Genomic DNA, 20,152 nt, shown 5'->3' with positions numbered 1-20,152 from the left:
TTAATACTTCGGAGCTTATTGTTATATTGATTTTTCTATGATAATTGCCAATGGTACATGCATTTTGCCTGGATTATTGGAGAGTTAAGGAAAGCTGCACACAGTTGACTCAGGTCAGTGGCTTCGGACAAAATTACACTTGCACCCTCTTTGGGAAGGTGGCCTCCGTAGCCGAATGGTCAGGCGTGGGAGTGCAGCAGCACACGCGCTTTGAGTAGACCGGGGTTCAAGCCCCTGACTGCTAAATACGGTCAGTCTGCCAACCCACACTGGACCAGCGTGGAAGATTATGTTCCATTTCCTTCAACGTGAATTGTGAGGAGGCTTCCATCCTGCAGTGGATTGATAATGGCTGCAGTTATTTATTTATAGATGTTTTCCAGATCCTTTCCCATTCATTAAAGACACTAGTCTTTCGTGACGGTATAGCGGTTTTGCCACTTGTCACTCGTTTGGAGAGTTCTGGATTCGAGTCCCGTCTAGGTCTGCGAGGAATTTCTAAAGTCCTCTTCAAACGAGGCTATTGTTAGCCGATCTCAGGCGGAGAGAGCAGAGTTTTCAGCCCGTGCACCATGCAAATCGGCCCGTGAACACACATAATACTCTTATATGGATATAAGTTACGGTTGGGAGCCTTTAGCATAACACAAAATAATAAGTGGTTAAAGACACTAGTCTCTGAACACTCAACAAGCGAAGCCCATCACCTCTGCTGTAGCATCTGATAAACGCGTACTGATAGTCATACCACTTCGGAAGATCGTGAAGTACTGTTCATTCTCCATTGTCGGTGAACAAACTTCGGCAATAGTCAGATCACAAGCGTTCTTGTGCTTTCCTGAACATATGACCGCTTCGGTTTACAAATTTTTGCACAGATTGTTGTATATTTACTAAAAGTCAATTCCATCAAAATCATGCCGTAATTTTTATTTTGACATCAAATCGTTTGTTATCATCCACACATATGCCATTGAAATTGCTTTATTATTTAATGAATTTACTGAGTCACTCTTAAATAACGACACAAACCATCTAGTTCATGTGTTCCACCGAATTTAGATAGTGACAATCGTTGTCATGTTGTTATAGTTGAATACAGTAATTCCTGTGTGTGTGTGTGTGTGTGTGTGTGTGTGTGTGTGTGTGTGTGTGTGTGTGTGTGTGTGTGTGTGTGTGTGTGTGTGTGTGTGTGTGAGAGAGAGAGAGAAAGAGAGGGCTGACGTCAAGGAAAATTTTCTGATACCCTTTAAACTCTGTACTTCAAACCCTAACTCACAAGCAAGGCGCCGTATGCCAACCCAGTTAAAGTTGGTGGACGTCCTTGCCCTGTTGAAATTATAAGCGACCCAAGAACACATAGCAAACAGCCTATGAAGGAAAATAAAATAAAATAATTATTATGTATGAGTGGCCTCTTTCGATTCTTGTTACCATAAATCACTAAATACGTCTTTCCTTTTAAAGTTCACTGTTTTCTCGTCCTCTTAAAAATTCTTATTGAACCGTTCTCAGACAATGTATACTGAAGTTCAGAGTTCAAGATTTATTGGTATGACGATAAAGAGAAGCGTGACCTAAAATAGATTGTTTATTAAATCATTTAAGTGCATACTAGCAACCGGGTGTTCCAAAGCACAAAACGGATTGTACTATACACTTAAAACAGCTGAAAATTTTCTGTCGTTGGTCAAGATTCAAGTAAGGGCATACAGGGTGTCCCATAATTCTGTCAAAACTTCAGACGGTGATTCTTGAGGTTATTCTGAATGAAAAATGCTATACTGCATCAACACCGATCCGTTTCTCAACGATTACTGCACTGTGCTCTGAGCAGCTGAAATGCAGCTTGACTTGAAGGAGTCTGGTATTGGAAAAAAAAGATTACACTGCACTGTAGCTTATATAAACTACAGTACAATACAAAATGACTACATTAAGTTGTAAGTTTACGTAACTGAGCCTATGGTATTTGTTCAAAACGTCTATTGACAGATTGGATGTAACCTCTCACTCTGTTGTGCCCAAGGAATGTGTAATTTCACAAAGAAGTGCAGTGTAATTAACCTGTCTTGTGGCATCAAAAATGACTTACATCGCTGGAGTAAGTAATTTCCTGTTCAAACACCATGTTTTTCAAATTTTTCAGGATCCTAAGTTTTTTACGTTTTTCATGCGGTAACCTAAGAGGCTTAAATCTGGTAAATGTGATGGCCAATGCAGCGTACTTACTCCGCCGATACGTTGGCCAGAGCATGTTCCGTCATGCTTGTGATTGCAGAAGTCACTGCCGATATTTACTGCTCATTGGCATAACCACGCAAAACCCATAAAAAATACGTGTTGTGCCGTAACTTCTGTTACGGCACAACACGATCTCTAATTGCACTGTTTGCTAGCTCACTTGTGCTGACCTGCATGAACACAATCATGGCTAATTGCGCATATGTATACCTGCTACCTCTCTGTAACCGTTTAAATTCGAATCAATGTTGATACAAAATTTTTACTAAGATGAATGATTCCAGGAATGAACTTAAAAAATAATATTACGTGCTGGACCTTGTATAGTGTAAAATAATTAATATTCTAATCAAAAAGCAAGATTATGATAGGAAAACAAAAATATAAATCAAAATATACATTAATAAATATTTAAATTATAAGAGTATTATAAACTCTGTGCTGGATGTCGACATCACTTCCTCGGTTGGCGTTTTCGAAGAAATTCATGCCCTGTTCCTAACTTCCATTCATAAAGAAATATACACGCATATATTCCTGATTTATAACCATGCCAAAAAGTCCTATAAACAATTATTTCGCCTTTATTCATGTGAGGTTTCGCAATTAGGAAAGACAATGGTTTCGAACCCAAAATACTGTTAAACTTTTAAACAGACTTCGTAATGTAAAACCGTTTTTTTTTTCTTTTTTAATCGTCAACAGATTATCTTGTGTGGTCTTAAGCGCGTCCCCCAATTAGAAAATTTTAATGTTTGGTTGCGTCCCGAAATAAAGACATTATTTATTATTTTATTTATTTATTGTACAAGGTGGTCGCCGAAAAAAAAAAAGACATTTTTTCATTTTCATTTTCATTTATTAGCACACGATTGTATATACATTCTCAAGATACATATTAATCAATTTATATACAGATTTTATATACACATACTCTTATATGTGCTGTAGTCCTTGTGTACAATATGCATTGTGTTAGCTCCTGTGATAGCTCAGACCCTCTGCAAAACAGGCTGAAAAAAAGTGTTGCGTCAGGCCACTGCTGATTTTTGTGATTGAATCACGTCTTCTTTAAACATTCTAAACCATCTGCGAGATGTACTATATCTAGATTAGATTCACCTAGGTAGCCTAGATTCACCATAAGCCTCTTTTAACATTTTATACGCTTCTGATGATCCTTTTTGAGATGGAAATAAAATTTGAGAGCAGTACACTGTTCCTGGGGTGTCACGTTCATTGTAAACGAAACTGAACAGGCATAAACTTGACTGACCGTACGCACGAGTCAACTGCACAGCTCAGCTACAAACAGCAAGCAGTACGGTTGTTCACGAAAACCAATGATCATTCTTTATTGAACTGCCCTCGTAACTTGCGAAGGAAAAGAATGTTAAAGTTATGATTAGGGAAATGTATGGACAGAATACAGCCTGAAATATGATAGAACAAGAAGCTCGGTGAAAAGGATGTCAAGGGTATAAAAATATAAAGTTAAAAAATACCATCAATGTAGGCAAGTCGAATTCCATTCTAAAATGGCAAAATTTAAACTCATTAAGACATTAATAAGCCAAAAAAGAAAATACGTTGCAACCTACCAAAATCAATACGAGGAAGGTAAATTTTTAGGATGATTTTATAGGGAGAGCACAAGATGACCTAGCTAAGTCACAGGATTAGAAAGAAAACGGTCAAGACTCTGAGAAGAAACTGTTTTTGCGTATGGAACGGCGGCATCCACCTATTAAGCGTTCCTATTCAGGGTAACAAAGTGATTGATTCTGTAGGTAACTGAGCAACAGACAGCTTTTAGCAGATGAAATTAATGTTTCAGCGTTAGGATTAAATTTCAGCATTAACGCCAATATGATTCCTATTAACATTAACATTCATAGCGATTGATAAAAAGTCTACCATTTTGTAATAAGGCGGAAGACATCCAATTTTATACTGTATTACGAGTTGGTTCTTGTGTGACTCCAATATGACAGGTTCTTTTCTTTTTTTAAATCTTATACGAAACCAAATGGGAAAAGGCCCGGTTCGAATCCCGTTAATGACGCAAGGAACTTTTAATGGATTTTTCAATCCTTGGTTTGAAGTAAGGATAGCAAGGTTTCTCCCCCCTTCTGGAAAATCGAGCTTTCCGTCCAGCAAAACAGGCAAATCGACCAGAGAACACACGCAAATTAAGGACACATGGGCAGATGAGATCGTTCTCGAGTGACTCTAAAGGACAGCTTTTGTAATCTTATATTAGAAATATGCTAATCATCTGTAATTTTGATGCAGCACTTAAAAATTATAAATATATGGAATATAAGCCAAACTTCACTAGTAACTAACAAAAAGCATTAAAAATGAATTCGGATTAAAACATCGCCTGGTCACCATTATAAAAAGAATTCAAAAGCAATAGAACGGTGGTTTCAAATAAAATCGATTATATTAACAAGCTAAGTACCTTATTAGTCTTCATGCAGCATATGATTGAAAGTTAGGAAAGATCGGGAAGGCTACAAAACATTTATACAAAGGGTACAAAACATTTACACAAACAAGGAGTTCATTAAAAAAAGGTAATAAAATTTCACCAGACGACCTATCAACAGTGAAGACTGTTTGGAAACAAAAATTCACAAAGGAACTAATACATTCTGGCCCACTGCTAGTGGTAAACGAAGCCAAGAGAAAATGGTTATTTTCCATTTTAAATACCACTCAACATTCCAGTTAGAGAACCAATATAGAAAATAAAAACGAAAATAAGAGGGCTGGTGGTTATAGTAGGATTTTACGTGCATCAGCAACTAATGCCATAATACAGCCGTATACTCGTATAATATGTCTCTAAACTTGCGTGTGTTCTGTGATCGATTTGTTGTTTACTGGACAAAACAGCCGAGTTTCAGTGAGAAAAAAGCATGTTACCCTCGCCTGAGACCAACTAACTCAGCAACGTTGTGTTGTTGGGTTTTAGGAGCATCGGCGACTAAGGCCATGTTGCTCCGTGTATATTGTCTGTAAATTGCGTGTGTTCTGAGGTCGATTTTCTGTTCGCTGGACGGAAAAAGTTTCCAAGTGAAAAAACCATGCTACTCTTGCCTAACACCGAATAACTCAGCCACCGCTTTAAAAATACCCATAAAAATTCATCCCATTATCGACGGGATTCGAACTCAGGTGTTTTCCCACCAGGTATGGGGAGAACGGCGATCCTACCAACTGTTACCCACGAGGGCATCCACATCGTGAAAAAAGATCCATAAAAATTGGCAATTTTATAGATCATTGACGGGATTCGACTTCAGGTCTTTTCAAAATGGTGTGGGGAGGACGGTGATTATAGCAACCCACGAGGGCAAAATAAGAGGGCTGGAAGTTAGAATTCCAGAAACGATGCTTCTTAAATTATTACAATTGACTTTGGAACCCTGGTATTTCAAATTCTAAGGGAATATTTATATACAGACATACAAAGTAAAGTATGGGGACCCACTTTGACCACTCACGGAAGATTTTTGAAGAAAGAGCCATTGGTTTCGCCACTACAAGACCCTCTATGTGGATCAGATATGTGAACGATATGTTTCTGACGTGGAAACAAGAACAATTAAAACAATTTTTGAGTATATGAATAATATGAACCAACCGATGGATATTAAAAAAGAACGTAATCAAAACGCTAACCAGCAAAACAATAAGAGTTTGCGATCGGAAAAAAATGTGTTTACCACATCTCCACAAACCTTACTAACAAGGGATTTTCAGGGAACAAGTTGGAGAAAACCATACACAAATACGGAAATGTTGATTTACAAGAGAAGAAAAAAAAAAAAAAAAAAAAAACAGAACAGAGGCAAATTCAAAAAAGCAGTCGAAATATCATACAATAAAGGAATTGGAGAGAAAAGTATGAGAATTTATAGCAAACGGGGTTCATATGGTATTTAAACCAATAAACAAAATGGGAAATATCTATACAGTATATATAAAAAACGCTTAAGATATGCTGCCCAAATTTTCCAACTGCTAATTGTTGCCAGCACCCGTTCACGCGGTTCACCTCGCATGACTACCATACCGGGTATTCTTTATTAATTTTTGTACTAACGTTTTTCGACTGAAGAAAGGCAACCTATGCCTGAAAGCTACCGATGTATGTTTATTTTATAAACCTTTTTATAAAATTTTAATAAACCTTTCTAAGTTTTAAGAAGTGTAATAAGGGCTGAACAGTGTGTTAATGAAGCATTAGAGAAGAGATCTAATAGACTAAGAGACCGAAACGAGACTCTACGACTACGAAGACGGACAGAAAACATTGAAGAAAGAGACTCAAGATTGTAAATGAGAAGACGCCGTAGGACTAATCAAATAGAAGTACCGGATGCGAATAATCAACAAGCTGTAATTAATGTGGAAGAGCATGACATAGAAATTATGTTTACAACTGTGAACATTGCAATGCAAGATATTGGGGACATGAGTTAAACACATCGAATAAATACACTAAATGCTGTCATGATGGAAATGTTTAACTTGACCCACTGTCAGAGACACCTACTCTATTACGAGAGCTGCTTATAGGGGATACATGTGAAGCAAATAACTACAGAGAACAACTCAGCAATCGCGTTCGCATCAATAGGCGCAGAGATTAAATCACTGCCTGGAAATGGTCCATACTGTTTTAGAATACAGAGCCAGATTTATCATTTGGTCCTACCACTATATTCAAACGAGGCAAATAAGCCAGGATATAGACAACTTCATATTTTCGATTCTGCTGAAGCAACAACAAAACGGCTTGAAAAACAATCAAACCAAGGGTGTATGGCCGAAGTAATGCAACAATTGGTCGAGATGGTTAAGAGACGATATAATGCACCTACGTCCAAAACGGAGGTTTGCTGCAATATTTGTTGGAGAAGATGAGGAACCACCTGCAAATAGAGACATATGCATATATCCCACTGAGCAATATGGCCTTAGTTGCTAATGCTCCTAAAAAAAAAAAAACAAAAAAAAACCCAACCAATATATCCCACAGGTGACTGCTGTAGAATTATATCATCGCTAAACAAGAATGGTGAAGACTGAAGGATTAAACTAATTACGCCAAAATCAAAAAGACGTTTTGTGTTACGCAGGGTACATCTAGTTTTACATAATGCGGTTCCTGGTTCCTCAGACTAGGAGAATGCATGTTATATACAAAAATATGTGAGGGTGCAGAAATGTAAGGCGGAAAGACAGGGAGGTTATCTGAAACTAGCATTGTCGAACGCTGTAAACATGAAAAAAAGGACAATACAGCACTGGCAAATCGAAAGTAGCTGAACACGCTTTTAATGTAAAAAATTCAAATAATCGGGATGGGGAAGGGGATTTTATTAAAAGAAAAGTTAAAGAAGCTATGTATATAAAAAATTTAAAGATAGAACGATAAACAGAAATATATATAGAGAGAGATATTGATGCAATCTTTTATTTGGGTAAGAATATAAATTTATAAACAAAATTTAAGAAAACTGTTTTCTTTCTTTTTTCATTTTTCTTTTCTTTTCTTTCTTTTTTTTTTTTTTACTAATGGATTAAAATTAATGTATATAATTAAAAGAGAATCTTTGGAAGGTAGAGTGGGATGGAATTACTGGGTTACTCTGATTGATTGGTCAGTTGCTCTCTTATGATGTCATCTTTCTTTCTTGGGCATTCTAATAATCGAGAGGAGCAGTGCATGTGACGAAAGGATTGGCCAGAAGTTTCGGAAAGTGATGTTGGTAAAAAAAAAATAATAATAATTGCGGTGCAACAGTGTATTAATTGGTATTCGTAGTTATCTCTTAATGTCAGGGGTGGTATTTTTTCGGATATCTCTCTACAGCGAGAATTGTCGAATGACATTTATTACATTATTGGGTATAATTTAGTGCCCTGAAAGGGACAACCCTATATTATAACAGAATGAAAATTGGAGTGTTCGCCAACTTCAGAAAATAAAATGGATCGAACATCTGATTCTTAGCTAACCAAGCGGATGAACCGTTCGCCTAACTCGAGAAAAATAAGCAGAATCGAGAGTGGGGATGCATGATGGCAGCTTGTACTGAAAGTACGAGGATCAGGGGTTCGATTGGCAAATAATTTATAGACTAAACATTTCGTCTGGTTACCCATCTCTTTATGGCGTATAATAATACGGATCGAGAAAAGATGTGACGTAACATGGTTGCAAGAAAGAGGAAATATTCAAGTTAGATGTTCAGTATGAGGGGAAGAGTATGCAAGAGAAAATTCATTAGTGACTCTAACCTGTTATCCTTAAATTGCTATTTATAATCCTGAAATGTATGTCCCTAATTCTCTACTGTTTCCTTTTATATATTCCTCAATAGCTTCATAGCACAATAATCTATTCAGTCTTTTAAAAAAGAATTAGACAAATTATTAGACGGGATGGGTAAAAAAAAAAAAACAAAAAAAAAAACCCCGCTACCCATATAAGATGATGTGGCGGGTTTTTTGTTTACTTTTTTGCCGATTCCTATAGGCTTGTTTACAAACCCTTGCATCGTTTACCACTACTAATACCAATAAAACATGCATCAACGTGCAAGAAGAACATGGCCTCCAGAAGAAACAGAGGCTTTACTGCAGCAATATCGAGTGACCAGGAACCAGTATACCACAACAATAAAACAGCGCAAAAGGCGCTCATGGGAAGCCCTGGTAAGCACTGAAGGGAACGCCGATCCCTGGGGGATTGTGTACAAAGTGACCACTAACAAGCTCCCCAGAGGCGAGGTCGTATCAACCACAAAATTACCGGACTGTACACCAGATCGTGGCAAGATACTATCAATAATATTCTAGACGCTACATTCCAGCAGCCTGCTGACCCACACACACCGGAACAGCTACAGCTCTGCACGGAAAATGAAACATATCACACAACTGCAATTGAAGAACCCTTCACCACAACCGAGCTCAACTTAGCTGCATCTAGAATCAGAAACAAGAAGGCTCCGGGCAGAGACATGCTCGATCCAGAAATCGTCCAGAAGGCCATTGAACTTATTCCCACTACAATACTCAACCTGTTAAACCACTGTCTCCACCAAGGATTCTTCCCCACACAATGGAGGACTGCAATCCTTAGACTTATATTGAAGAATGCAACCAAACCACATGATCTGCCACAATCTTACCGGCCCATTGCACTGCTGCCAGTCTTCAGCAAACTTCTCGAACGGATGATCTCCCATAGAACAGAAGCCCACTATAATGACGCTGGTCTCTCCTCACCTAAGCAGTACGGTTTCCGGAAAGGACGCTCCACGATTGATGCACTGGAAACAATCATTGAAGCTGCTACCAACTGCAACTCCAAATACTTTCTACTAATCTCCTTTGACTTTGCTGGTGCCTTCGATTCCCTCTGGTGGCCCAGCGTCCTGGGCAGGCTCCGAAGAGCGCATGTCCCAGAAAACTTATATAGATGCATCAAGAGCTATCTCCAGGACCGGCGAGTTGTCGTGTCTGCTCCCCACTGCAGTGTCTCCAGACCAGTCTTCAGGGGATGCCCTCAGGGATCTGTCCTGGGGCCTCTCCTCTGGAATCTGGTGCTGGATGATTTCCTGAACACCAAACTCAACAATGCACAAACCCAGGCCTATGCAGATGACCTGGTCATGCTCTTTTCTGCCAATAACAGAACCCAACTAGAAGCAACTGCCAACCAGGTCATCTCCACCCTTCAAGCTTGGGCAGAGCATAACAACCTAAAGATCTCCCCAGAGAAAACCAATTCGATCCTACTAAAAGGCACCCTTGATTTGAGAAGACCACCCCAAACCAAGGTCAATGGTGTTACAGTAAAACTAAAAACAGAGCTTAAATATCTAGGTTTGATCTTAGACAAAAACCTTTCCTTCACTCCTCATCTAGACCAACTCAGGATTAAGATCAGGAAGTATGCTGCCCAAGTCTCAAGAGTTGCCCGGAAGGACTGGGGCTTAAAGAAGAGAACGCTGTCACTCTTCTATAAGGCAGTTTTCATCCCGGTTATCACCTATGCTTCTGGAGTCTAGTACAAGAAGGCCAATACCGTAGTAAACAGATCGCGCCTAGGAACTATCCAGCGCTCTCTTCTCCTTCTGTCCTCGTGTACCTGTCGCACTGTCAGCACCCATGCGCTCCAGGTCCTCACTGGATCTCTTCCACTGGACCTGGAGATTGTTCATCATGGGTTGCTCTACCAAATAGCCAAAGGAAGAGCAGTTACTTGTGCAGGTTTCACCACTGACCCAGAAAATAATAGAAACGCTGAAAAGAAGAGACTTAATGAACATCTAACAGACACCTGGCAAGAAAGATGGCAGACATCAACTAAAGGCGCTGTCACCAAAAGATTCCTCCCTGATGTCAGGGCCTCCTACCCCCTCACACCTGTCTGGTTTTCACCAGGACTCTATGCTACCTACCTGCTCACTGGACATGGCTCCTTCCAGAAAAAAACTACATGACTTCAGAATTTCAGACTCACCCCGCTGCCACTGTGGAGAGGATCAGACGTGGGAGCACCTTGCCCACAGCTGTGAAATCTACGAGGACTTCAGGAGGATCATAATAACAAAACTACGCTTCAACTACCAAAATCAAGAACACCTTACCCTACAGAATGAAGAAACTTACCGAGCTCTGACTCAATTTGCAATGGACTTATTTACCAGGCAGAAAGCGCTACCACCACTTTAGTATCCGAATCAATAGGTCATAACAACCATGACTGCCAATTGTTGCTACTCATCATTGAGCCATGGATGCTAACGCCTTGGACCAACTTGCACAAGACTTGACCAGCAGTGCAATCAAAGACAGGGTCCACACATACCTTGACAAATTCCTCATCATTGATTCCTGGACAAACTTCTCTTGAGCAGACGACACATCTCATCAAGAAGAGGCCTAGCATCGATCCCTGGACTTGACCATCAATCTTGGACTCCCGGTTTTGACCACCCCCACTGTTCGTTCTGATGGACTACTGGGCCAGCCTTCAGTCTGGATGCGACACAGACTCACCAAATGGAGTCCCAATGACGGCACCTGAACTAGACCTTACTGAACATGACCCATCCACCATAGCAGCACTCACACTGCTGGATTTCCAGCAAGTTGTCGGCTCCAACTGACTGGCCGTGCTAGCTGTACCTACCCTGAACTTGCGGGGTATATCTCTCTCTCATTTTTTTTTTTTTTTTCGGCTTCTTTCTTCTGTTTCCTGCCATCCGTTCTTTTACTCTCCCCCCCCACTTATTTTTGTCTTACAGAATGATTTTTTTTTTTTTTTTTTTGTGGGGAGGTGGTTTTCGTCCACCCGCCACCCCACTCTTCTCTCTGGTGAGGCGCTGGGCATGCCACACTGTCATCAAGGGCCATCTTCCCTATTGGCCCCTTTCTTCTGTTTCCTACCTTCCAGTCTTTTGCCTTCCTCCCTTACTTTTCTCTTGCACAACGTTTTTTTTTTTTTTTTTTTATTTAGTTTATATACAGGGTGTATCGTAAATAGTGGTCCAGAGTAAAGGAGTCGGTACACTGTGTTCTTAGGTATCACGTACAGGAATTTCAGTTACTTTTAGTCAAGATTCTCGGAAAAAAATAAATTTCATTTTTTTTTTAAATTTCTGTGTCTTGCATCACTAATTTGCCTATAATTTCAACAAATATCAATATTTTTTAATTCTGTTTTTTTATTATTACTCCTGAATAGGTGCACTATCGTAAACAAATACATTCGACTAATTTAAAGTCAAAGGTTTTTAAAGAAATTCATTTTTTTCCTATTTCGATACTCATCTCCAAAAAGTCATGTGACTTTAGGTGCATATTGTCTAAAAAAAAATGTACTACACTGTCAGTGCCCATTAATTTAAAAAAATCATTATTAAATCAAGATTCTAAAATGGTACAACATTAATTGCTAACAGTTCAGAAAAAAAAGTTATTGGCATTTAAAACAAAAAGCAGCTTAATTGCCTAAGATATTTTGGATTCAAAGCTTTTTTATTTTAAGTTCTTTGATTGGGTTTTTTGAAATAAAACATTCTTTTCAAATTAACTATTTATTTCAACTAAACGAAATGCTCAAAATGGCCACCATTAGCGGTGATGCATGCTCTGCATCGCCGAATGAAAGATCGTTTGAGTCTGCGAGCAAATCCGTTTGCATTAATTTCTTCAGCCGCTGTTTGAATCCTTTGACGCAATTGTTCGACAGAAGTGATTTCCTCTTTGTAGACCTTTTCTTTCAGACACCCCCAGTAGAAAAAATCTAGGGGGTTGAGATCCGATGAACGTGGTGGCCATAAAAATTTGGGCCTAACCGCCCAATCCATCTTTGTGGAAAAGTTTGATTTAAATGTTCTCGTACAATAACAGCGAAGTGAGCGGGACAGCCATCATTCTGCAGCCACATTGTGTCTCGTATTTCTTGGTCGACATCTCTCAATAACTCAGGGAGGTCGTTTCGCAAAAAATTTAATCTTTGCGAATCTTGACTAAAAGTAACTGAAATTCCTGTACGTGATACCTAAGAACACAGTGTACCGACTTCTTTACTCTGGACCACTATTTACGATACACCCTGTATATATTTGTGTGTGCGTGTGTGTATATATATATATATTTATATATACACACACGCATGCCCCACAGGTCTGAATCTAAAAACATCAAAATTACTGCCCGACCTATTTGGCCCTAGAACAAGTTATCAGCGAACAACCCTACGCGCTGTTAAAATTACAACCGTTGCTCAAGAAACAGCGATCATCTCATTCTCAAATCTGGTCCTAGCCACTGAAATCCCAGGAAAGTAGGTGGCAGAACCCGCCAGAGTACTCTAGCTACAGTGGTACACCCGGTCAGCCTCCCCGTGGCATGGTGTGGTAACGTCGGGTCCCACTAGGGGCTCGGCGGCTAATAGACCGGAGGAACAAAGGGCACAACACAATATACAGCACATGACCCCCACACACTTCAAATCTCTGGCCTCGATACAATGTACACCCGCGGAGATGGGAGAAATCCCAGGAGCCGTTAGACACTAACATACCTTATTCCCCAAGTAGGCAGCACAGCTATTATAATCACCACCCTCCCGGGTGAAAATATCACCCGTGTGATCGCAGATCACACGGGTGATATTTTCCGAAGACAGGATCTTTGCGGAATGGAGTTCACACGGGTTGAGATATTTTGTGCCTGTAATGAAGTGCTTCAACTGTCTGGGGATATGAACATACCTGCTCTCGCAAGAAGACAGTTAGTGGACAATGCGGTGTGGAGAATCAGACGAGTAAGACCAATGGAGTGCTCACGAGAAATTTATAACAGTCTCGCTGACAGGAAAATTACTATCAAGACCCTCTTCCATAGCATAAGCAGGTCCACATTTAGAGGCTCTTCTCAAGGTTCCATCTTAGGCCCGATGTATGGAATATGGTGCTGCATGAATGGCTCTGCAACTCCTTCCAGCTTACCTCCATGTTCGCGTACGCCTACGATCTTGTCATCCTTGTCGAGGGTCCCACCCGGTTATCCCTTGAGTTGCTGGCAAATGACTTCCTATCTTCTCTTGCACATTGGACAGAAATACTTAAGCTGACCATCTCCACCAACAAAACAAGGATGCTCGTCATCAAGGGAACTCTAGATATATGTACAGCTCTAGTTATTCGCATTCAGGGTGCATATCTCAAATCCTGCGTTACAATATAATATCTTGGATTTATATTGGACCACAAATTGTCATTTTTCCCACACCTGCACTACATCAAAGCTAAGTAAAGAAGTAAGTAGAGATGCTCGTTAGGATCACTCGCAAGGACTGGAGCTCAGAGGAAGGATTCCTGGTCTCATGTATGCTGCTGTGTTCTTCCTGATAACATCATGATGCGTTGGTCTGGTTTTGCAGGGTAGACAGTAACTTTTTCAACCAAATCCAGCGGCTCTTCTAATTACGTATGACCAGTGCTTGCAAAACCACATCCACTTCAGCTCTCCAGGTGATCTCTGGCAACCTCCTTATAAATCTCTACGTTGCATACTGTGGTTTCCTCCATGCAGCGAGGTCTAACATTCAAACTTATTTTCGTAGTATATCCAACCTTGCAGAGGACAATCATTTTTTGGACAAAAAGATCTCCTCCATGCAGCAAGGTCTAACGTTTAAACTAACTTTCTCACTACATCCAACCTTCACAATTACTTTTTGGACCAGAAGAGTTTTTGGTCAAGTTTCCAATTTATGGTGGACTGCTGGTCCTGCCACCAGAAAATTCATTCCGGGCATCAGACACTTAAACAAATATACCATGGCCTAATTTACTCCAAGCCTGGAAACCACTTTTACGTTGACCTGGTCTGCGCGGGTAGCACAGTGGTATGGTCACTATCCCTATCACACCAGGTGGTAAAGACCCGTGATCGAATCCCGTCGATGACGCAAGAAACTTTAATACGACTTTTCCACTCCGTGGCGGAGTTAGTCGGTCTCGGGCATAGATAGCAAGATTCCCCACCCCCCATAAACTTGAGTTTTTCATCCAGCAAAACAGACAAATCACCCACAGAATAACGTAATTTACAGACATAATACATACATTGCTATGCACAACTTAAGGACCAACACTATTTCTAAAGGTTACAACCAAAAAATCTTTACTTAAGGTACTCTTTACAAATGAGAGTAGATTCAGTCTCAGCAGATTCTGGACGTCAGCTAATCTGGCGAGAGGTTGGCACATGGTATCACCCCACAAACATCACTGAAAGGGATCGATATGGCGGTCGAGGTGTTCTCGTCTGGGGAGGCGTTATCTTGGTGGACGTACACAATCCCAGATTCTGGAAGGCGGTACTGTAACCGGTGCATGCTACTGTACTGAGGTAATCCTTCCCGATGTGCGTCTGTCCCGAGGGGCCATTGGCCCCGAGTTCGTGTTTATGGATGATAACGCCACACCCCCATCGCACTGCAGCTGTTGATATGCTTTTGATAAGTGAAGACATTTTTCGTATGTTCGATTGGCCTGCCTGTTCCATCGAACACATATGGGACGCTCTGGGGAGACGCCTAGCGGCACGTCCATACCCACCAGAAAATGTTCACCAGCTGAAGATGGCTCTGACAGAGGAATGTACGATGTTACCGCAGGAACTTATCAACAACATTGTTCTAAGTATGGATAGGCAGTGCAAAGCCTGCATCGACATTAGGGGTGGCCATATCTCCTACCGAGGACCACCTCTTCCCTTTGCTCCATCTTTGGCAGTGATGCATATGTATCATGGCAGCCAGTGCTATGTTGCTATTTTTAAATAAAGTCGCTCTGTACCGTGTTGTTTCCTTCATCATTTCTGTACCTCACGAGGTTCCTTTGGTATGCTTTTCCTATATCCAGGCCACTACTATGAGAAGCTACAGGTGAAAACCTGACTGGTCCTTAAATTTTGCACACAATCATGGGCCACCCATCATGGGTGGCCCATGATTTCTATAATAGTTTGAGTTTTTTTTTTAATGGAGGTATCAAATTCAAATTACTATATTAAGGTTACCCGTAAATGATTACATTAACCCGTATTCGTGTCTGTAAATTGCGTGTGTTCTTTGGTCGATTTGCCCGTTTTGCTGGACGAAAAAACCCCAGTTTCTGAGGGAAAAAACTTTGCTCTCTACGCCTGAGACCGACTAACTCAGCCACGGAGTGAAAAAAGCCCACTAAAGTTCCTTGCGTCATCGACGGGATTCGAACCCGGGCCTTTTCCACCCGGTGTGGGGAGGACGGTGACGATACCACTGTGCTACCCACGCAGACACTTAATGGAGGTATGACCGATCACAGCTAAATTAAAGTCCATTCAAACAGCTTGGCCGTGCTGAAGATGACATCTGCATGTGGTGAGAAGGAAGACTCGCCCTCCCTCCGGAAAGACTGCACAGTTTACACTGACCTCAGCCAGCAGCTCCTCCTTCAAACCAACCCTCCAGCCCTTGATCTACCTCATTCCCTAACAGGCTGCACGAAAGCATTCAATGCTTACATACAATTCTGTACCGTTCTTTTCAAGCGCAGAAGAAATCTTCTGGTTGCTGCTCCACTGGTGCTACCAGCTCATCAGAGTAGACCACCTTTGCCTGAACCCTGTTCTGTGCACTGAGACGCTGAACCTCAATTTTCTGTTAACCCTTTGAGGTCGAATCTCTTGCTAATGCCATTGTGCTGGCATACATTTTCTCCATGGTGGCTCTTCCTTATGCCTGCGCTCTACTCTTTAGGTAGGGATACCTTCCTCTGTTGTTTTCCGGCACTCACTCCTGTTTCTGTCTCCTGCCCTCGTGGGTAGCACAGTTGGTAGGATCGCCGCACACCGGGTGCAAAAGACCTGAGTTCGAGTCCCGTAGATGACGGGAGCAATTTTTCGCACCTTTTTTCACAACGTGGCTGAGCTAGTCGGTCCAGGCTAGGGTAGCAAGGTTTTTTTCTCCAGGAAACTTGGGTCTTCGTCCAGCCAATAGAAAATCGATCTCGGAACACACGCAATTTACAGACAATATACACAGAACAATATGACCTTAGTTGCTGATGCTTCTAAAAACCCTTCTACTAAAACCCTATCACCTCTATTATGTATTCTTGCTGTCCTCACTCACCTGTCTTTGTGTGTTCTCTCACTATTGGCCTCTGATTTCCTACTCGCCTGAGGGACTCTCCCCTCCTTTTGTTCCCCGCTTTTTCTCAAAGCTTTTTTTCCCCTCTTCCCACTTCCCCAACTTCTTTTTCTAAGTCCTTTTCCTCCTTCCCGCCCTTGTGGGTAGCACAGTTGGTAAAATCGCCGTCTTCCCCACACGGGGTGGAAAAGACTTAAGTTCGAATTATGGTTTTTTTTCACGCTGAGTTAGTGTGTTTCAAGCGAGGGAAACATGGTTTGTTTCTCCTGGAAACTAGGGCTTTTGATCCAGTAAAAAGAAAATCGACCTCAGAACACACGCAATTTACAGACAATATACACTAAGGAACATTGCCTTAGTCACCGATGCTCCTAAAATCGACCAACTTCCTTCCTAGGCGGTAAGGGTTCACTCTACTACTATCTCTCTACTAACCTTGCCCGGCTCCTACTGCCGTGGACGGATGCTGGAATCCTCCTTCCTGGTGGAGGAACCTTCCAGTAACTAAGAGGCCAGGTGAATAACACAACACTGTTCTCATGATTTCTACACTACGAACCCTCATCTTACCTGGCAGTTTTTGCTTCTTCATATTGACACTTTTAGGCGGTTTTTTTTTTGGGGGGGGGGGGGGCACTGGTTGTCACAGTCCCAATCAGTTGAAAATCTTTGTCTTTGTTTTAAACAACAATTAAAAGCCAGAACAAGACGTTCCCTTTCAAGCACAGAACTAGTTACAGACTTGAAAGAAGTATGAGATAAGATTAGTCTCCACAAAAAAAAAAATTATAGAACATTTTCCCCTAGAGAATTCTTGTTTGTTATTTGGTTTTTAGGAGCATTAGCAACTAAGGCCATATTGCTCCGGGATATGCGGTGGTCATTCCCTGACCTTTCCGCATTCTCCGTATTTGGTGGTGACGGGCTCGAACCCCGTCTAATCAAGAAGCGTGTGCTATGCACTGCTGCTCCTTCCCACCTGGCTACGGAGGCGCCGCAATTAGAGAATTCTGACGTCATTACAGCTCATATGAAGTCTTGATATTAATATTTATTTTTCTAACAAGATGAGTTTTGATTTAATATCCCAATACACATTGGATGACAGTGTACACAATACAGTTAACAGAACTGTGCATGAAATTCTAAGAATATATGGGACAAGTGAAGATTGTCTCTAATATTTATCAGAGTGTCCCAATTAGAGATAAAGGGATGGAAATGTTATGCCTTGATCACAACAATGCAAGAAAAAGAAAAAGATAAATAAAAGCTGGTGTAACGTAAAAAAACCTAAGAGGCCTTTAAGCTTAATATTAACAGCTTCCAAGCGCTCATTCATAGCTGTAAGTGTATTATGTAGTAGTGCGTATTCAAGGGCCGATTTGTACTTTTGTCCAGGTTGAAAAACCCGGAATAACTCACGGGGAAATCATATACTCCCCGCCTGAGATCGGCTAAATACAGCATCAAATGAAGAGGATCTGAGAAATTCCTTCAGCCGTCGATGGGAATTGAACATCTACAAACGAGTGGCAGACGCCAATATATCGTACCTACTAGCCACCACGAAGGGCTGAGTATAAAGGTCTAAAAGAATTTCAGTTTCTTCTTCCCTCATATTAACTTTCTTTTTTTTCTTTTTTTTTTTCTTTTTCAAAAGCGTTAAGAAGATATTCAGGAAAGAATACGCTAGTTTATGTACTTTTCAAAAATTGTTTAATTTCAGCATTCTTTGTTTCATTTTAATTTCATTTTCTTTGTGATCCACATCCATATTTTTTAATCTCTTCCACAGGATTCAAGAATAATAAAATATTCAAGGAATAAAATTCATAATATTTATGAAACGAAAATTTAGTTTAATCTTAACGGATCACCCACTCAAACTACTTTTATTCACTTTTTCGAGTACTCTCATTGAAAAAAAAAAAAAAAAAAAACTATGGACAAACCTTAAGCAACCAAGAACAATAGTTTTGGACTAAATAAAAACAAAGACAGTAGCCACATATTCCATTATACATCGATATTTTTCATGAAATGTCACTTAATACGTTCTACACTGATTGGCACTAAAACTTACAGATTTTTCGCTGGGCAGATAATATTTATAATTAAGAAAACGCTTCTGATCGCATTTTGAGGTAGCAAAAACAGTTTCACTACAAATGCAATAATTTAATAAAAAACATCACCTTTATAATTAACAGGAATTAATTCCTTAAATTTCCTTATAATATGCTGATTCTGTAAATTATATATCGCACTTGGTGATACATTTTTAGTAACTGTTCATAACTTAAACTACTCCATGTTAAAAAAAAAAAAAAAAATCATGTAAAAATATTTTAACATAAGAAAATTTCACACACTACATATAAATTTAATCCATATAGCATGAAAATCACAAACACATTTACATTTAGTGTTAATAATTTATCAGAAAAGTACCTTATTTCGTATTCATGGACGAATGACATTTTACAATCACTCTTCATCGAAACGCTCTCTCTCTCTCTCTCTCTCTCTCTCTCTCTCTCTCTCTCTCTCTCTCGTCCTTGTGAACTTGAATGCACGCAATTGACAAAAGTTGGCTGGTATTGCAAGATTAAGCAATCGTTAAGACGAAAACAAAGTGCAAGCGCTATTATCTGGTCCTCACGTGTGCCAAGACAGTAAAAGTCGAGCACAGTTTAAGGAAGAGACTGCATATGCCATATATATCCACTCACCTCTTACAGTCAGGAAAGGGGGCCGGTTATCGGACATACTAACTAGTCTCGGGAGCACGCAGCAGCACGTGTTTGATGTGGCCCACAGAAAGAAAATCAAGAGGGTTTCCAAGTAAGCTGTTATCGCGGAGAGTATGTCGTAGTTATCTCGCAGCATCCCGTGTGAACAGAATGTGTGTTGGACTCAGCCATCCCACTATAGAATCATGGGAAATACTGAAGTGGTTCCAATCGCTCGTAAAACTGTAGCATGAATTTTCTTTCTAAACTTTCCGTTGCTACTCTAAATGATGCACGGTAGCTATCAGTTTCTCCCTACTACCTATGTAAAAGCGATATAACGGTTCGTCACCAAACTCCTAAACTAAAAATCTAATTATACAGGTCAACAATTATTAGTCATCGGATAAAAAAACATGTGTTGACT

At 40.4% G+C, this 20,152-nt stretch overlaps 1 protein-coding gene across 5 annotated transcripts in view; it reads right to left on the bottom strand.

The window, feature by feature from the left end:
* Positions 1-19,912, bottom strand: part of LOC150091085 (monocarboxylate transporter 12-like) — a 183,417-nt gene extending 163,505 nt beyond the window's left edge. For 2 of the 5 annotated variants that reach the window (XM_090374138.1, XM_090374156.1), the window contains exon 1: positions 19,445-19,689. Coding sequence is in view for 1 of the 5 variants with exons in the window: in XM_090374165.1 (XP_090230291.1) it covers positions 19,726-19,762 (37 nt within the window). In the remaining 4 variants the exon portion in view is untranslated. Of the gene's footprint in view, positions 1-19,444; positions 19,690-19,725 lie in introns of those variants that run through there. The other 3 variants (XM_090374147.1, XM_090374129.1, XM_090374165.1) reach the window with 3 other exon arrangements.
* Positions 19,913-20,152: the final 240 nt, after the last annotated feature.

This window comes from Mastigoproctus giganteus, chromosome 1 (genome assembly GCF_048544385.1).
Source record: "Mastigoproctus giganteus isolate SK-2022 chromosome 1, ASM4854438v1, whole genome shotgun sequence".
Lineage (NCBI taxonomy): Eukaryota > Metazoa > Arthropoda > Arachnida > Uropygi > Thelyphonidae > Mastigoproctus > Mastigoproctus giganteus.
The sequence above is the reverse complement of the archived record's forward strand: the minus strand, read 5'-3'. Positions and strand labels throughout refer to the sequence as shown.